Below are 17,771 nucleotides of genomic sequence, written 5' to 3'. Positions count from 1 at the left end.
TTTTGTTCCCCATCTTACCATTTCAATTTCCATATTAGGGACACTTACCAGATACAGTACATATCCCCATTCTGGAGCTGCGGAATAAGAAAGGATTCACAGAGTTGCAAAGCTAACATAGTCTTGCCTTCTTTTTCAGTGTTACAGATGATATCAATTCCACTCTTACAATCAGTTTTCAATAAATGCTATAAGAGGAAAAGAAAAATCAGTTCATATCATTAAAAATACCTAAAAAGCTAGTTGCATTCAATGTCTGGATTAAACATTCAGGAAAAAATTTAAATTTCTGGTTTTCTTCTACAAAAACAATGATGAATTATACAGAAATATTTTCATGGTTTCATAGTTTTACTATCTAGCACCTGCAATTTATAACTACTTTTAATCTCATTAATGTCCACAACCTGTGAGTAGGTTCTATATTAGGAAAAGATTCTTTCATCTTAAAAAAACCAAACAAACAAAAAAACGAAAACAACAAACATGAGCATTTAATTTCTTAATATTTTATTAAAAGGCAAAATACTTTATAAAAGTATTTACAAAACAAGTGCTGAATAATTAAATTTTTATTTAAAATGCTTCCTATTTTTATTTAACCTTTTCTGTCACACAATAAGCTCAACATGTATAATGCTTATTGATGAATGCTTTGTTAATTTCATCAGTTGTCAATCTCAGATTGTCTAATTCAATGCGAGCTTAAAGAATAGTGTCAAAGAGAACACATCTGAATAATGTAATCCTAAAACCTTTGGTGTTACTGTAAAAGGAATTTTACAAGAATGGGCTACTTTTTTTTTTTTTTTTTTTTTGATAAGGTTAAAATAGTAAAAGGCAAACATAATCTCAAACAATACCTCCCGGAATAGTTGATCTTCTACAGGTGACATAAACAGACATGTGAAGAGTGCTTGATGGAAGTACAAGTCTTTGCTGATTTCTGGGTGATTTATACAAGATTTGATAAGAGCCATTGCTTCAGGTATGCGTTCACAAGCAATTAGGTATCTGGCACGTAGTTCAAAGAACAGTGGATTTTCAGAACTTAAATATTTGTTCACTATATTAAAAAGAAAACAAACTCTTATTACTCTCAAGAAAAGATTCTCAAACTTTGTTGTTTGAAACTCTACCACTAACACGTGGCATCTAATTAGATTAAGTGGTTATTTAACTAAATAGCATATTCCTTAGTAGGAGTTTATTTATGAAAATAATATTCAGTCATATGATTGGAAAAATGGAAATAAGAGTAACACCAAAACTGCTCAAAAAGTATCTTTTGATTTCTTTTCAGTCTAAAAACTGAAAAAAATTTAACAAAAAATGAAATACTCTCTTTTCGGTTCACTAATATGTTAAAATATGTTTCAGATAACATGGGGTCTGGAATTTCTAGTCTATGTACTTTATATTTTGTTGCCTAATATTGTCATTCACATAAGGTTAAAAGGCTGAATCCTATTTTGTCACTAAAACCACATTGATTTAGATGTATAGAGAAAAGTAACGTGAATTAAGGAAAATGTTTTATTCCTATCAAAAATTAAGCCAAAAGTAGTACCAAAAAGGATTGCTTATTAATATGTATCACTAAGAATAATTACTAATTAATACTTTACACAACTTAAAAACATATAAACACCTTTATCTACCTAAGTTTATTTAGACCTAACAACAACCTATGACAGGTATCATAATACTTCTTTCACAGATCATAAAACTGAGACTCAGAGAGGTCAAATGACTTGCCCAAGGACAAAGAATAAGTGGCAGAGCAGGAACAGGGATCCACATTTCATGATTTCAGATCAAAATGTTTTCATTACTTGTGTATGTTTAATCAGTAGCTTCTAAAATGCCTATGAGTGATGTTTTATTTGGGCTTCAACATGTGCCTTGCAATTCCGTTTACAGCATATGATAAGCAGACAATGATTTATAGAGTTAATGCAAAGATAAACTTCAGACTGGTCTTTATCTTAATGGTCACCAACTAGAGGAGAGTCATCCATATTAATGAGGCTCTAGAGCAGCTTTTCCCAAAGTGAGGTATGCTAGTGGAAGTTATGAAAGGAATATATACGTAAGGATGAGAGAGAAGGAGAGTGAGAGAGAGAGAGAGAGAGAGAGAGAGAGAGACATACCGTCAGCCCTTACACCAACCAACAGATTTGTTCTAGCTCCTAGTCAGAGAAGCCTAAAAGCCCAAGCTTTCTTCTCTATTCTCACTCCTTTTGAAGCTCCTCATCTAGCTTCTGTGCCATCTGACCACATTCCCCAGGCTCCTCATAGTTTTCTTCAGTCTGTCACCCTTGCCTTCCCTATATTGACTCTATATACTTTTCCTCGATGGTACAACTCTTCCTCCTCAGTTCCAACTGCCTCCCTCTTCAGTTTTTTACTCCTTTCTGAAACCCTCACATCAAGTTCCAGTCTCCTTTGTATGCCCTGGGTATTTACCACTATAACACTATGATATATATTGTAGCTCTTTCCTCTAGTCTTATTCTACCTCCTATCTCAGCCCACCACTTTTAACTACTTCTCCTGATCTTCTCTCTTTCGTCATCTTCTCTCCTATCTCTGTCACAGTCCTCCACACTTGTATCTGGAGTTGACTTGCTCTTAAGCTGGAGAAGCATAGCCCCTTCTCCACTCAACTCTACTCAAAACCTGCCCCCAACCCTTATTAACCTGAGGCAAATGGAAAGATCCTAACCTGCTCAGCACAATATGTGGTGTGAAGTATCCTCACCAGAACAAGGGTGGGAAGTCTTGTCTTTTCTTTCTGGCCATCTTATAATTGCACTCCATGGGCTCTCTCCATGCTTTCAAATGTTTTCCATGCTTTTTCTGCTTACACTACTGTTGAGTTTACATTCTAAGTTCTGATGATCCAAAATGTTCCGGGGCTCAGGAACAATATGGCAAACAGTTTTTAAAAAGAATTACCTAGAAGTAATTGACAGAGCCTCTTGCCTCAAAAGGAAATTTTGGCCCACAGGAAACACAGTGGATCTATGCTGGAAAGGAGGTGATACCAAAGCATGCAGGTCGTTCAGGGATGAGATAAAACTCAACTTTTACTAATGGATGAAGTTTGGGAAATACTGCTCCAGAGTACTTGGAATTCATTCAACTCGTCACTCATTCACTTACACATTCCTCAGATGGTCACTTGGTTCAGTTAACAAATACTTATATTGAGTACCTACTCTGTACCAGGCACTGGGCTGGGTATAGGATATGCAGTAGTGGTGACAAAAACTGACAGAGTTCCAGCCCTCAGAGTTTCCTGTATAAGGGAGATTCCATGTGCTTAAGCAGGGTGTTGTTGTTGTTTTTAAGGGTGTTTGTTCCTACTTAACTAGATTTTTAAAATATAACAAATGATGAAACCAAACTCTCTGTAAGTAACATCTGGACAGTAAGTGTATTACACTGAATTCCCATTAGAATAAATGGAAAATTACTATACATAAAGGTACTTAGTCTGGTGTCAAAAATCATTCTTGGGCCAGGTTAGTATAACAATTTAAACACACTTCATGTGAAAATACATTACTCTTATTCAGTATTAGAAGATAAAGAAAAGTCACTATTACTGCTCTAGTTAGAAATGAAAATTGCGCTTGCTTCTCACAAATGTTGGTTTTGATTTTGAGTCTCCTGAAGTACCTATCTCCTGAGATGCTGGCTGGGCTTTAAGAACAGCTTGCAACACTGGATCTTCCCATGGGCCACCATCTCTAATGATTCGAGTCACCAGTTCCAGATTCACATTTCCATATCTGCGGAGGTGATTCTGGCATTCCTAGGAGAGAAAAATCATTTTGGCTTTGTGAATTTAAAGGGGTTAAAAACTAAACTTGATCATCCTTGTCAATAAAATGACTGATGGTCAATGAGTCAGCTATTAAATTATAAAAGAGAAAGGGTTGCTATAGTAACCTAAGTAGGGTGTCAAAACCCCATCAGTACACAAATAGGCTTTAATGCCAAAGGTTACGGAGTTTCTACATAATTGGACTTAGAAAATCCAATTATAATAGGGATTAAGTGTAACCCAAGGGAAAAACTTAAGGGATGCATCATTTCTAGGAAAAGAACCAGGTTTTAAAACCTAAGGGAAAAACTTACAGGATGCATCATTTCTAGGAAAAGAACCAGGTTGCAAAAATGTAAAACTTAAATGTTCAGTTTATGTGAGGGCTCATAAAGCTTCTGTTAACAATGGCAAGCAAGAACCTGACTATAAGAAAGAGGTAGAAGGGTCCCTGTCCAATGCAGACTGTGTTTGGCAGACACACAGGTCCCCTGCTCTGATCCCAAATGTATACGCCTAGTTGTGATGGAAGGCTAGAAGATGGAAATTCTATTGCATTATTGTTCTATTAGCAGATTTGTAGTCTTGGGATAAAGAAATGGCAGGCTGAAGGAATGAATCCAACCTATAATACGAAGACTTTACATTAGTTTTAAGATAAAGATGTACTGATAGGTTGGGCATTAACTGATAATTTGTCTATGTATTTTCTGGGATTTTTTTAAAGATGTTTGAAATATTTTTAGAGAATCTTTTATCTTAGACTTGTGATTATAATATGAATTATGTAACAAGTTTGTAAACAAAGCTTAATATTTAGGAGAACTTGGTTGACTGAATTTATAAATTTGATTTCTTAGATTTAGGTTTACGAGATTTGATTATTTGATTATGCTTTTTTGATTCATTACATACCTTGGTATTGTTTCTAAAATGTTTCAGGGAATTTAATTTGATAATTAAAAGATTAACTGAAGGCCTAGTGAGGGTATAAATAGATACATATTTTTTAATGCATACATCGAGCTTACAGCCTTAAGGAAAAAACTGGGCATTGAAATTGGCAATGTTAAAAATTTGAATAAATGGCACATCAATTAAAACACAAATAATTGCCAAAATTTCTTTCTGTGCTCAAAATATCCTTCAGACATTAAAAACTTAGTAAGTTATAAGCAAAGCTTAAACAATACACCATTACAAATTTTACTTATGATATAAATCATCAGGCTACATGTTCAAAGTGGCAGTAAACACTTTGCTTTTATTTGTCATGTTCTTTCATCATTTGAATGTTCCAAAGTAGTATCTATATGCCACTTCTTATTCCTTGTTAAGATACACAAAAAGAGGTTTTATTTGTTTCATGAAAGAACAAGGCAGTAGAAGAATCAAGTTTCAAGATAAAGAATCATTTAGTCAAAGAAGTCAACAGATAATTAAGTCATAACATGAAAATAAGTGTCTTCTAGAAGTTATTTAGAATATTCCCAAATTAAAATGAGCAAGCAAGCAAGCAAGCAAGCAAACAAAACTGTATAAATAATGGGCAAGTTACTTAACCTCTCTGTGCTCCTTCAGTTAACTCATCTGCAGAATGGTTACTAAAAACACCTACTTCATAGGATTGTTGTGAGGTTTAAATATACAGTATTGAAAGTGCTTACTTAGTACAGTGCCTGGCACATAGTAAGCACTTAATAAATGTTAGCTATTATATCTTCTAGTATTTTTTAACATTTTGGATAACTATTTTATCTTTGCACACCCAAATGCCTTAGCAGAAAATTAATTTCTACATTTCCATGTGTCAGCATGTTTATATAGCATTCATAAAAACAAGATATAAAGTTTTCTGATCAGCCATGATTTGTTTTAAACACATGGAACATAGTAAAAATCTGTGATAACAGCTTTAAAACAATCATTGACTTCAAACCTAAAGGTGAATCAACTCCTATATTACTCTAGACACACATACTGCTACCCCTAAAATTCAACTACTGTAAGCTGGCTTTGGTTCAATAAAAGTACAAGACATAAGGTGAGCTGGATGCTAGTCCCTGAATCACTGGTGAGCTTTAGCTCTGCTGCTGAGCTCTTGGACAACCCATCTTTCTAGCTGTCTCACAATAGGTGAGGTACCAATCACACAGCCCTTAGCATTGTGAGACCCAGAATTGGACTTCGTGAAATAGGTCTATTGCTAATCTCCTAAACATGGCTGAAAAATAAATACTTGGAGGTCTTGTTAAAAAACAGATTCCCAAGCACCAGTTCAAATATACTAAATCAAAATTTCTAGAGGAAAGCGCTGATACACTGTATATTTAACAACCCCCACCCCAGAGTCAACTCTGACATAACTTTCTGATTATACTTTCTACATTGAGTGTGTACTTTCATAAATGTTTATGCTAGAAAGTATATACTTGTACTCCTATCAATCCTTCTATTAAAAATTAGTCAATTAGCTTAAGTTCATTTTTCTAAGATAAAAATTGTATGGGAGAGTTTTGTTTTGTGTGTGTGTGTGTGTGTGTGTGTGTGTGCGCACTTATTGAGGCAAATGCACCTTATTTTAGAGACCATTTTCTATGGGAAATGGCTCTGGACAGGAAATAGAGATGAAATGAAGATTTCATTTTGGTTTATTTAAAAAGACATGGGATGGAAAAAAAAAAAAAGACATGGGATGAGAGAACAAGTAAGTTTGTAAGTATATTTTGGCTCCTCCTTCCTTAGATAGTATGGTGGCTTTTGTGGATGATACGCAATTCAAAAGCCTCCAAAGCGAAAAAGGAAGCACTTAAGTCACTATAGAATTCACAACTATCTTTCCTATATATGCTTATTATATATATTTTTACAATGTTTACTTAAAAATTTGGACCTGTACATTAACCTAATCCTTTATTAAGTCATCTGTCTACTATCATTGATACCCATCACACTGTGCTAAATGTTCCCTCAGAAACTTCCATTCAACCTTGTGTTTTTGCCAAAGGTAGAAAACAAAACCCCCTCCTTCACTTTTCTTTCAGAATCTATTGTGGTGCAAACTTAATGTTTTGTTCCAGAAGAATTTTCTTCCCTGAACTTGTTACCTCATTAGAATTGCCCCCCCCCCCCACATGTCTGCAAAGCTGTATATTCAGTGTTCTTGATCTGAACTCCTCAGCAGCTCATCATAAAATGAAATTCTTTTTTTTTTCCAGAGGATGAAATTCTTAATGACTGAACTTCATATTTAAGGATCTCTGCACTTACCTACCTAACTCATTCAGCTATTCAACATCATGAATCCTCCAGCCTGGTCTCCTCCATGTCTCAAATTCACCATGTACTTTCTTGCTTATGCTTTTCTCATATCACTTACTCTTTTTCTCCTACAACTTCCTACAAACCTATTGAAATCTTCCAGTAAACCAATCTACTTTCCTATCTTTCCATAATCCTGCTTTTCCCTGAGAAGCCTGTACTAGCTACCTCAATCCATAATAAAGTTAATTCCTTCTCCTGCAGTACTGAAAATCAGTACCAGTCAACTCTTCTGATATTTATCATGTAAGAGGGAGCCTTGTGTTATTAAGGGCTGACATCTTACTTCTTAGGTAGTTAAAAGCATGTTCAAACAGAGCCAAGAAAGGAAAGGTATACCAGAAGAGATAAATTCTCAATAATAACTTTTTAATCAGAATCGAGTTTTATGGAAATCCATGTAATCAGAAACATTATGCAGTATTTGTCTTATTTTGAATGCAGCTTCCAGAGCAAAACTGTAGAATACCATATCAAATTCACTCATAAAGCAAGCTATTGTAGCAAATCAAAGCAAAAAATTTTTAAAAGGTCTTCAATGTGGGTAATGTTATAAAAACAGAGCCTTTAAAATACAGTAAAATCTTTACAATACTTTATAATAAGAGGAGAATGATCATAACTTTTATTATTACACTTCCATTGGTTATCTCATGGCAAAGCATTTCAAAAAGTTGTAAAATTTAAAGTTGTTACGTAGTTTTCTTTTTCAAAAAGATAACATTACACATTTGCTGTTCTTTTCTGTGGTAAGTTCCTAAGGAATATTTACCTAATGTTTTTAAAAAATAAACATTCTGAGTTTGCCCATATAAAGAGGACAGTATAACAGTGAAAAAGTTACTGCTTTTCAAAAGAAAGTTATGGAGAAAATCATTTAAAATGAATATTTGGAAGTGTTTACATTCTTGCAGGTTTGCTGTTGCCAAAATCAGTATGTCACTTACAATGTTTGTATTAAAAAACTTAAACTAGAATTTTTTGTTGAAAAACCTTTCAACTGGAGCATTTTAATGGGCTTTCAGAGTCATATGTTAAATATGGTTAGTATCAAAACATTGATGTCAGTAACAATAGAAATTTAGTAGTCAAATTTCAACAACTCTTTGTAATTTGGGTGGAAGGAATTTAAACTCAGTATCACAGTTGAGAAAATTTTTCACCTATGACAAATATTAAAACCAAGTATCAAAGCAAACACCTTAAAATCAGACTATATGACCAAGTGTTAGAATTTTTCAAAAATAAAGCATATTAAGTCATACTGCTATCATTAGTTTTTATACTGTTAAAACATTATTTTACTTTCATTTTTTTAAATGTTTTTTATGTTTCATAATGTATATAGTATTAGCACATATCCATAAATAATACATATATATGTATTGAGAATATTCTATTTTTTTAAAAAACCTAGATGGTTGTGCTATCAGAAGCCTGGACATTCCTGATTTTAGGTATTATTTGTTTTTACATTTGTGTTTGGAATCAAATATAAAACTGTCTCCTTTTTTTTTTTTTAACTGTCTTCTACTGATCCTAATATCATGTCAGTTTTCTTTCTTATGTGATGTGCTTCTACCTGTTATTTTTACTGTTTACACTCTAGTCTAGGCCTTCATCTGCTATCACTTAGATAACCACATTAGTTTCTTCTTCCTGTCTCTGCTATGCAAGTCTTTAGGAGGTCTCAGAATGTAAGTTAACAAAGCATTTAGATAGTAGTATAAGGGCTCCTAGTTGGCTCAGTTGGTGGAGCATGCAGCTCTTGTATCTCAGGGTTGTGAGTTTGAGCCCCATGTTGGGTGTAAAGATTACTTAAAAATAAAATGTTTTTAAAAAAAAACAAAGTTTATACATAAAGATTTCTTTAGGGGCTCCTGGCTCTCAGTTGGTGGACCATATAACTCTGGATCTTGGGGTCGTGAGGTCAGGACCCACATTGGGTAGAAAGATTACTTTAATAAATAAAACCAAAAAAAAAAAAAAAATTTAGGGGCACCTGGGTGGCTCGGTCAGTTAAGCAGCCGACTTCAGCTCAGGTCATATCTCACTGCTGGTGAGTTCGAGCTCCACGTCAGGCTCTGTGCTGACAGCTCAGGGCCTGGTGCCTGGTTCTGATTCTGTGTCTTCCTCTCTCTGCCCCTCCCCCATTCTCTCTCTCTCTCTCTCTCTCTCTCTCTCTCTCTCTCTCTCCTTCAAAAATAAATAAACATTAAAAAAAAATATTAGGGGCACCTGGGTGGCTCAATTGGTCAAGCGTCCGACTTCAGCTCAGGTCATGATCTCACCATTTGTTGAGTTCGAGCCCCATCGGGCTCTGTGCTATCAGCACAGAGCCCACTTCAGATCCCCTGCCCCCATTCTCTACTCCTTCCCCACTCACATTCTGTCTTGAAAATAAACATTAAAAATTTTTTTTTAACTTCAGACTATTGTTTTGACATATACATTACTGCAAACACATGATTATATCTATTCATACTGGTTGAGAGTAATACTTAGGCCCTTGTTCTACTTCTATAAACCTCGACTCCACAGGAGCTTAATTTTCTGACCTGTAAAATAAGGGACTATTGGATCAACAATTTCCAGGGTGACTCCCAATCTCAAAATTATAAAAATGCATTAATGCCTATAAATTACATATATTTGATTTTGAAAAATAACTACAATCATGTACTTAGTGAACTATTTAAGATATCCCATTTGGGACTTTGGAAAAAAAATGAATATTTAAGTGTAAGTAATTGTTCCCTGTTTAACAGACATGATTACATTTTTATACATTTAAAAAATCTTAAGTAATGAATATAAATGTGACTTAAATTAGCAAAGTTTTAGCTGAAGTGGAAGCCAATCATAAGTACAGAAAACCATCAACTGCGGCATAACCAAATTTCAGAATTGGTAATTGCCAAGTTAATGAAAGCATGACCCTATTATTAACATTTTTAAATCATAAATGAAATAATATGGCCAACAGAGAAGTACTATTGTTACTGTTTTACCCTGTAAGACAGAGACCCTGAAGCAGAATTAAGGTGTATGCAAGGTTTACTGGAGTATAGGTTCCCACATAAAGAAATAAATATAAAATCTGATATAGCAGAGAGAACAAAGAGTTAGTCAAGAGAACAGGTCACAGTACCAGCAATACTACAAATTGAGCGAGTTAATCTCCAAGAAATATTATTGAATAGATGAATGAATGTATCTCTCTGGTCCTCTCTGGTCCTTAATGACCTTCATAGTTCTTCTTTACAACTAAATTTTCTGTGATCTAATATTTTATCTGGGAAAACAAACTACTTCAAGCATTAAGATGCTGATAATTCTAGTTATTATGTATTAAGACACTACAGAATCATCCTTCAGTGATAAGCGAATGCCTCAATGACCCTGATGTGCTTTTAGAGCTACTTTCAAAGTGTCAATCTTACTGATTTTGAAGGCACTTACATGCCTGGTCCTGAAAACACAAAATTGCAAGATGCTTGAATATAAGATCTTTGTTAGAGCTGGATACTATGGTGTGAACAACTATCACTGAACAATGTTTAGTACCCACTTTTTGAGATGACTGTTGGTTCCATGTGTCAGGATAAACTGGCCTTTCCTGACATATGATGCTGACAGCCCTATCTTTTGGAGGCTTGCTTTTGGTCCCCTGAGCTTAACTGTCTCATTTATTTATTATATATTTTATGCCTGAAATAACTCTGGGTCTTGTATCTATGCAAAGTGATTATAGAACTTCAACAGTTGAAGTTAAGTGTTTCCTTCTCAGATTATTAAAAACAAAAAATACACAGAGAAAGTGAAATATTTCTGAGGTGGTAATATACAAGATTTATTAATCTTAGTAGTAACAGTTTCAAAAATATAATGAAAAACTATCAAAGCTTTACCCATTTCAACACAAGGTTAATCTAAGGAATATAATTTTTAAAAATTATTTCAAAATCTGAAACTTTAATTTTAATATCAATCTCTTTCATTCCAGTGTTAAATATGTGGCATACTTGTCAAGTATGTTTCTTTCATAGCCAGTGAAATCTTTCCCCCATCCCTTTCAATTCTCTTTTTTCTACACATTGTCAAAATAGAATCAATAAGTAAATATTTGATGGTTTCATCCCATGAATGCATTTGTTGATCTGTTCCCCATATCACTGTATATTAATAACCAATGAACAAGGAGGTAAATTTCAGAAAACACACTTCATTGTTTCTTATTTTTTAGAGCTCAGCAATGATGATACATCTCTAAGAGGGATTCTTTTTTTTTTTTTTTTTTTTTTTTTTTTAACGTTTATTTTTGAGACAAAGAGAGACAGAGCATGAACGGGGGAGGGTCAGAGAGAGGGAGACACAGAACCTGAAACAGGCTCCAGGCTCCGAGCTGTCAGCACAGAGCCCGACGCAGGGCTCGAACTCACGGACCGTGAGAGCATGACCTGAGCCGAAGTCGGCCGCTTAACCAACTGAGCCACCCAGGCGCCCCTCTAAGAGGGATTCTTTAAAAAAAAAGGAAAAAAGAAAAAAAATGTCTATGGACTTATTTAGCCTTTATTTGTGTTGGCACACATCAGTACTAGGGTCTAGTAACCACTAAATGTTGGAGACACAAGGATGAAAGTAGTCTCTGCCTATGAGATCTAACAGCCTAGCTGGAGAGGCAGATAGAATTCAGAGGTACTGGTGTTTCGGTACACAGTGAAAAAGCTGGTGGGGGGTGGGGGGTGGGCAGGGAGTCCTATGTAGTCAAAATGTAGTTGAGCAGAGACAGGAAAGGAATTCTATTAGAGAAGAAAAAAATAAGGACACACAATTTTGAAACTGCCCCTCAAAATGTCTTGCTCTTAAGTTGACATGATCATAGTCTTTAAAGCCTCTTAACCAGCACTACAAAGGTGGTTTTGAATACTAAGATTAGGACTTTGCCAAATTAAGTCTTTGGGCAACTTATTCCAAGTAGTCTAGGAAGGGAATATAGTCCAAAAGGTTTTAGGAGAAAGTCAGTGGTTGGTTCTAAACTTCATAGTAGCTAAAAATAAAACCTGGGAGCTATGCTGGTTTATAATGCCAACGAATATACACACTCTGACTTCTTAGGAGAGATCAACACTTGCCCCAGTGAAACAGGATAGACATAACTCCTCTCTAGTGGCTGGTGCTTTTACTTTTGATTCTTACTGTTCTTCTCTTTCAACACTATTGCAGTAAGATAGCTTTGGGCCTCTTCTTGTTTGGGAGGTTGTATCCCCTACCTCCTCCCATCTGCTTCCCCCAGTTACCCAAAGAAGGACAAGTAGATTAAAAATGGGTAGAGTCTCAGGAAAGAAAGCTTAACTAAGGCTCACTTCTATTCTGAACAAAAAAAAGATCTTTGTGACTTATACATTGACCCCAAGGGATGAGGATAGTTTTCACTGAGGTCAGGTCAGGCTTACTAAAACACATGCCGAGCTCTAGAAGTAGGGCTTTTATTGGTTGGCATTTGCTGATTACTCCAGGGTCTTTTTTTTTTTTTTTTTTTTCCCCTAAATTGGGGCGGGGGGGAGCTTTATAACATCTATTTTTCTCTTGATTTATAAAAGTAATACATACTTTTTAAAATATTTTTTTAAGTTTATTTTTATTTGAGAGAGAGATAGAGAACAAGCAGGGGTGGGGCAGAGAGACAAAATCCCAAGCAGGCTCTGCACTGCCAGCACAGAGCCTGATGTGGGGCTCGAACCGACAAACAAACTGCAAGATCATAACGTGAGCAGAAGTCAACTGTCAGATGCTTAATGTAGTGAGCCACCCAGGCACCCCAAAGTAATACATATTCTTGGTTAAAAAAAATATATGTAGACCCACCAATCTAACCATCATTGGGCATTAGTACTTGGATGTTCCAAAGATATTTGAAACTCTGTCTAGAATGGAACTTATCTTCTTTCTATATCCTGTTCCTCTGCCTATAATCACTGCCCACTTAGTGAATGGCACTACTCCATGTGGTTAGTTCAGCTTAGATGCCCAAGAATATACCTGATTCTTCTCTAGCTTCTTTACCTCCATCCAATCAATACCATAATCCGCGATTTTTGTTCCAGATCATTGTATCTGTGCTTCTATTTTCTTTTTCCAGAATCATTTCTAACATTAATAGAATTTTCATTATAGCCATATTAGCAAGTCTACTAATTTTTACTTGTTTCCTCATGTCAGTCCTATTTTTTAATTTTATAACAACTCTATTTGTTAAGTTCTTTATTTTGACCATTTCTAAATCAGTGGCATACTTTTTTTTTTTTTTTTTAAAGACTTGTATTTGTTTTGTTCTGCAAGCATTTGGACTATTTCTTTCTGTTGCTCTCTCTCATAAACTATAGACCTTGGCAGGTGTATTATTAAATAGTATTTTTTACCTTGAAAAGCTCCAGAGACATTATTTATTCTGGTATTTGTTACAATGGAGAAATTCATTGCTAGCCTGTTTTTTGGGTTTTTTTTTCCTTTGTGGGAATCCTATTTTACATGAGTTCTGCATTTGTAGGAACTTCCCTTTATCCTAAAAATTGAAGACTATAATAAGATATGGCTGCATGTAACTATGAATTGGAAATACATTTTTAGAGATCTGTTTCTTTCACTGATTTGTTTTTTTTTCTGGAGCTAATCTGTTGTTGATCACCTTCACTATACTTTTAATTTAGTAGTTTCATCTCCATACAATATCTCACCTCCATACATTCTCTAGGATGGTCCCTTCTTTACAATTTCACTTCCAGTTTCATGGATGATACCCTGAACTTAACCAAAGAAAGAACAAAACTGATCTCTTCTTTTTTTTAAACTGTCTTATCTTAACCATGTAATTGACGGTAACTGGTATTAACCTCTTTATTCATCTTTACCTAGAATATCTAGAACAAAGAGCTGTTTTACTAACGGGTAAATAGGTCTCTGTTGAATCCTTCAAGCTCAACCAAGAGAGAAGTTTAATTTGTTAGATCAATGACCCACGAAGTAGTAAAGAGAAGCTACAGCTACCACACCCCTTTTCAAAAATTTCTAACTTCTGGATATTGGGGCAGGTTCCATTTAGTTTGGGTCGTCTCTTCATTTTTTTCAGTGGAAGGACTGCTTTCATGAAGAGCCATACATCCCATTTTTAATATTGGTAGCATAGTCACATCACTATTCCTATTTTGTGGGCTCTGCTGCACATGTGGTACACTTTCCAGAAGCACCATCAAAAATGAGATCGGCCCCACACCTAAGCCCCACCATCTGGTATTTCTTACAATCTTCACTGTTATAAGCTGATGGAGGCAGGGGACAGATAACATTTGGAAGGTCTCCCCCTTTCCAGGTCTCTCTCCCCTGTTTAATCACATTCAGGTAACCAGGCATTGTTTGGTTCATTGCTCCAGATGGATTCATCCCTGAGTACTTGATATAGAGCCTCATCCTAGTTTCCAACATTCATAAGGAATTTTGTTCTCATATTATTTTTGTCATTTCACTGGGAATCTAATTTTAATTACATTAATGGGTTTTGGAGATCTAGTAGGTGAATTCAATTACTAGGCTATGGAAAGCTCATCAGTGAACAGATTCAAAATAATAATGATGAAGTAGGAGCATCATATAAGAAATGTGTCATCTTTTTGTTTTGAGGTAAAGAAGAATTATTGGAAGCCAAAAGTTAAGAAAGCAAACTTTTAGAAGCAGGCAAATGGAACATCTGGCTCTAAGAATGAATTTCCTCTTGGAATAAGGTAGAGAGAAAATTATAGTCAGTCAATAAGAAGATTTAAAATTTCTACTTGAGCAGCTCAGGTTTTACGAGATCAGAAATTCATGGAAGAACAGAATAAATTTAAGGGCCAGGTTTTGGTCTTACTGTGAGAACAGAAATCCAGGTAGTATGACTTCAGAGCCCACACCCTGACAGAAAGGATAATTAACTCAAATCCAGCAAAGAATGTTAATCTCTTGGTAATTCAGAGTGTGGTCCAGGGACCAGCTCCTAGGCATCACTTCTGAGCTTGACAGAAATACAGACTCTCAGGCCCCACCCCAGAACTATTGAATCAATATCTGCATTTTAACAAGATTCTCAGGTATCTTAAAGTGTGAGCAGCATTATGTTTGCCATACTTATGGTAGAGGAGAATGAACAAGAACTTAAGCTGGTACGAATCTTTATGAAAGGTGGACAGTAATGAACCACTTGGGGAAATAGAGTTTGCATTAGTAGAAAATCTAAAAACATTTCAAAAGCTGACACTGGGATTATCACTAGACTGTGAGATATGTCGAAGCCTGGGCAATTTACAAAGCTTAGCAAACACAAGGGTTTTGGGGAGTACACATGATGGACTACATGTTGGCCCTTCTTGGGTCCTAAGGGCACAGGCAGGGAAGCACCAAACAGCAGCAGCTCAGTTCAGAAAATGGAGGACAAAATGGGAACAAAAGGTGAAATCTCCTGGGAGGCAGGAGTTACAGGCTCAAGAAAATTCAGAGTAGGAAGGAAGGAAGAAGTAGGAAGAAGCAACAGCAACAGAAGTAGCAGAACTGGCCTAGAGGTTTTAAAAACAAAAGGGAACAAAAGGAGGGGTAGCCTTTAGAATTTAAGCAGGAGCTAGAAAAGGATATAAAACCAAGAACTCTTGGAAACCCTGCTCAAAAGAGAAAAAAATTTATCCCTTCAGAGATGTTATGATTTCACACATTTAAAGCATAATTCAAACACTGTGACTCATTTACTCTATAAACACTTCAGCAGTTTCCTTTATCAGTGCTCATTTAATATCTCCTTGAGGCATTTCCTAACTACCTGATTTACAACTGAAATCTTCTTCCCCAATAACACCATGCCAGCACTCCATCTCCCTGGTCTGTTTCATTTTTCTTTTAGTCATTTGTTGCTTTCTAAAATAATCTGAAATGGGGACGCCTGGGTGGCTCATTCCGTTAAGCATCTGACTTCGGCCATCAGGTCATGATCTCATGGTTCGTGAGTCTGAGCCCCGCATCGGGCTCTGTGTTACAAATTCTGTGTCTCCTTCTCTCTCTGCCCCTCCCCTGCTCACGTTCTATCCCACCCCCACCTCTCTCTCTCTCTCTCAAAAATAGACAAACATTAAAAAAAAATTTTAATAAAATAAAATACTCTGAAATTTACAAAGATTTGATTTATTGTCTTTCTGTCTCTATACCAAAATTAAACTTCACAATAGGACAGTTTTTCTGGTTTTGCTTACTGCTGTTTTTCCCAGAGCCTAGTGCCTAACATATACAGAAGACTCAATCCATATCTGCATAGTAAAAAATTCAAAAATGGATTGCCAAAAACACAGGTATCAAAGGAAAAATGGACTAGAAAATTACAAAGTTTTAAATACTGAATATAAACTTTAATTAGAGTGTAAGCTCCACGATGGGGCACCTGGCTGGCTCAGTTGGAAAAGCATGAGGCTCTTTTTTTCTTTTTTTAAGTTTATTTATTTTAGTAATCTCTGCACCCAACATGGGGCTCAAACTCATGACCCCAAGATCAAAAGAATATAAGCTCCATAGAAATAGGTAGTTTTACTTCTTTTGCTGATTGTAAGAATGAATAAAGTAGAATATGTAATATACCTAGTTTCATTGATTCTAAGATGCATTTTTTTTTTTTTTTTGTATTTCTACAACTGTAAAATCAGAATATGTTTTATAGCCAATGCTATCTTAGAATCCAAGTCAGCCTGGTGATGGTCATGCTGTGGTTGTCATTCTGCATCCATGGACATTTAAAGAGCATGAAAACTTATGACTGAGAATAAAATCCACGAGACTAGCAGAGCACTCTTTTTACTTGTGAAGCAAATGGTATGGGGAGGGTGTAGAGCAGTCAATGTAATTTAACAACACTCTGAAGCAGGAGTCAAAGCTGGCTGGTTAAACAGAATCATAAAACCAACTTAAGCTTTTAAAACCCCAGTGCCCATGGCTTTTAGTTCTTTTATCAATTATTTTAGGAAATGCTGCTTCATCAACACTTTTATGCCACTGAAGACAAAAGGGTGTAGAAAAACAGACAGTGAAGACTTGGTGGAAAAACAAATCTAGAGTTAGATTCTGAATGTGAGGAAGTTTTAGATATATGTTAGCCAACTAAGTCTGCTCCTAATTTTCCTATTTTTATGTATGCATCGGAGTGAGAAATCATAAAAATCTATTTTAATTCAGTCTACAAGATCTCTTTCAATAAATATAAAATAAAAATTCTAGGTGAGAGAAAGTATTGCATGACTTTTCTGTTACTAACCTGACCTCCTTCCCAAAGATGGACAGCCTTTCTTATTAACACACAATAGAAATAAATGTGAGATATGACATCTGAACACCTTACCCCTAGAGGGAGCTCAAAGTACATCTTCCTTTATTCTACCCAGAGAATAATGATGAGATAATTCCAAGGACACATTAGTGAGCCACAATACTAGGAACTGCTTCTTAAGTAAATGGTAAAAAGATCAAATGTTCTTGTGTCTACAGTTGAGGTCTTGGATCTTTGGCATTCCCTTCTGGATTTACTCCCTCCTCTCTTGTAGCATGTGCCAAA

The 17,771-nt window shown here is 35.4% G+C and overlaps 1 protein-coding gene across 5 annotated transcripts in view; it reads right to left on the bottom strand.

Moving 5' to 3' along the window:
- The window catches only part of ZNF654 (zinc finger protein 654), a 94,945-nt gene that overhangs the window by 20,599 nt on the left and 56,575 nt on the right, over positions 1 to 17,771 (bottom strand). For 2 of the 5 annotated variants that reach the window (XM_023238871.2, XM_045036771.1), the window contains exons 4-6: positions 3,688 to 3,823; positions 864 to 1,066; positions 49 to 188 (exon numbers count right to left, since the gene is read on the bottom strand). In XM_023238871.2, the coding sequence (XP_023094639.2) occupies positions 49 to 188; positions 864 to 1,066; positions 3,688 to 3,823 (479 nt within the window). Of the gene's footprint in view, positions 1 to 48; positions 189 to 863; positions 1,067 to 2,764; positions 3,595 to 3,652; positions 3,824 to 17,771 lie in introns of those variants that run through there. The other 3 variants (XM_045036773.1, XM_045036774.1, XM_045036772.1) reach the window with 3 other exon arrangements.

Source organism: Felis catus, chromosome C2 (genome assembly GCF_018350175.1).
Source record: "Felis catus isolate Fca126 chromosome C2, F.catus_Fca126_mat1.0, whole genome shotgun sequence".
Classification (NCBI taxonomy): domain Eukaryota; kingdom Metazoa; phylum Chordata; class Mammalia; order Carnivora; family Felidae; genus Felis; species Felis catus.
This window is presented reverse-complemented; position numbering and strand designations above follow the sequence as displayed.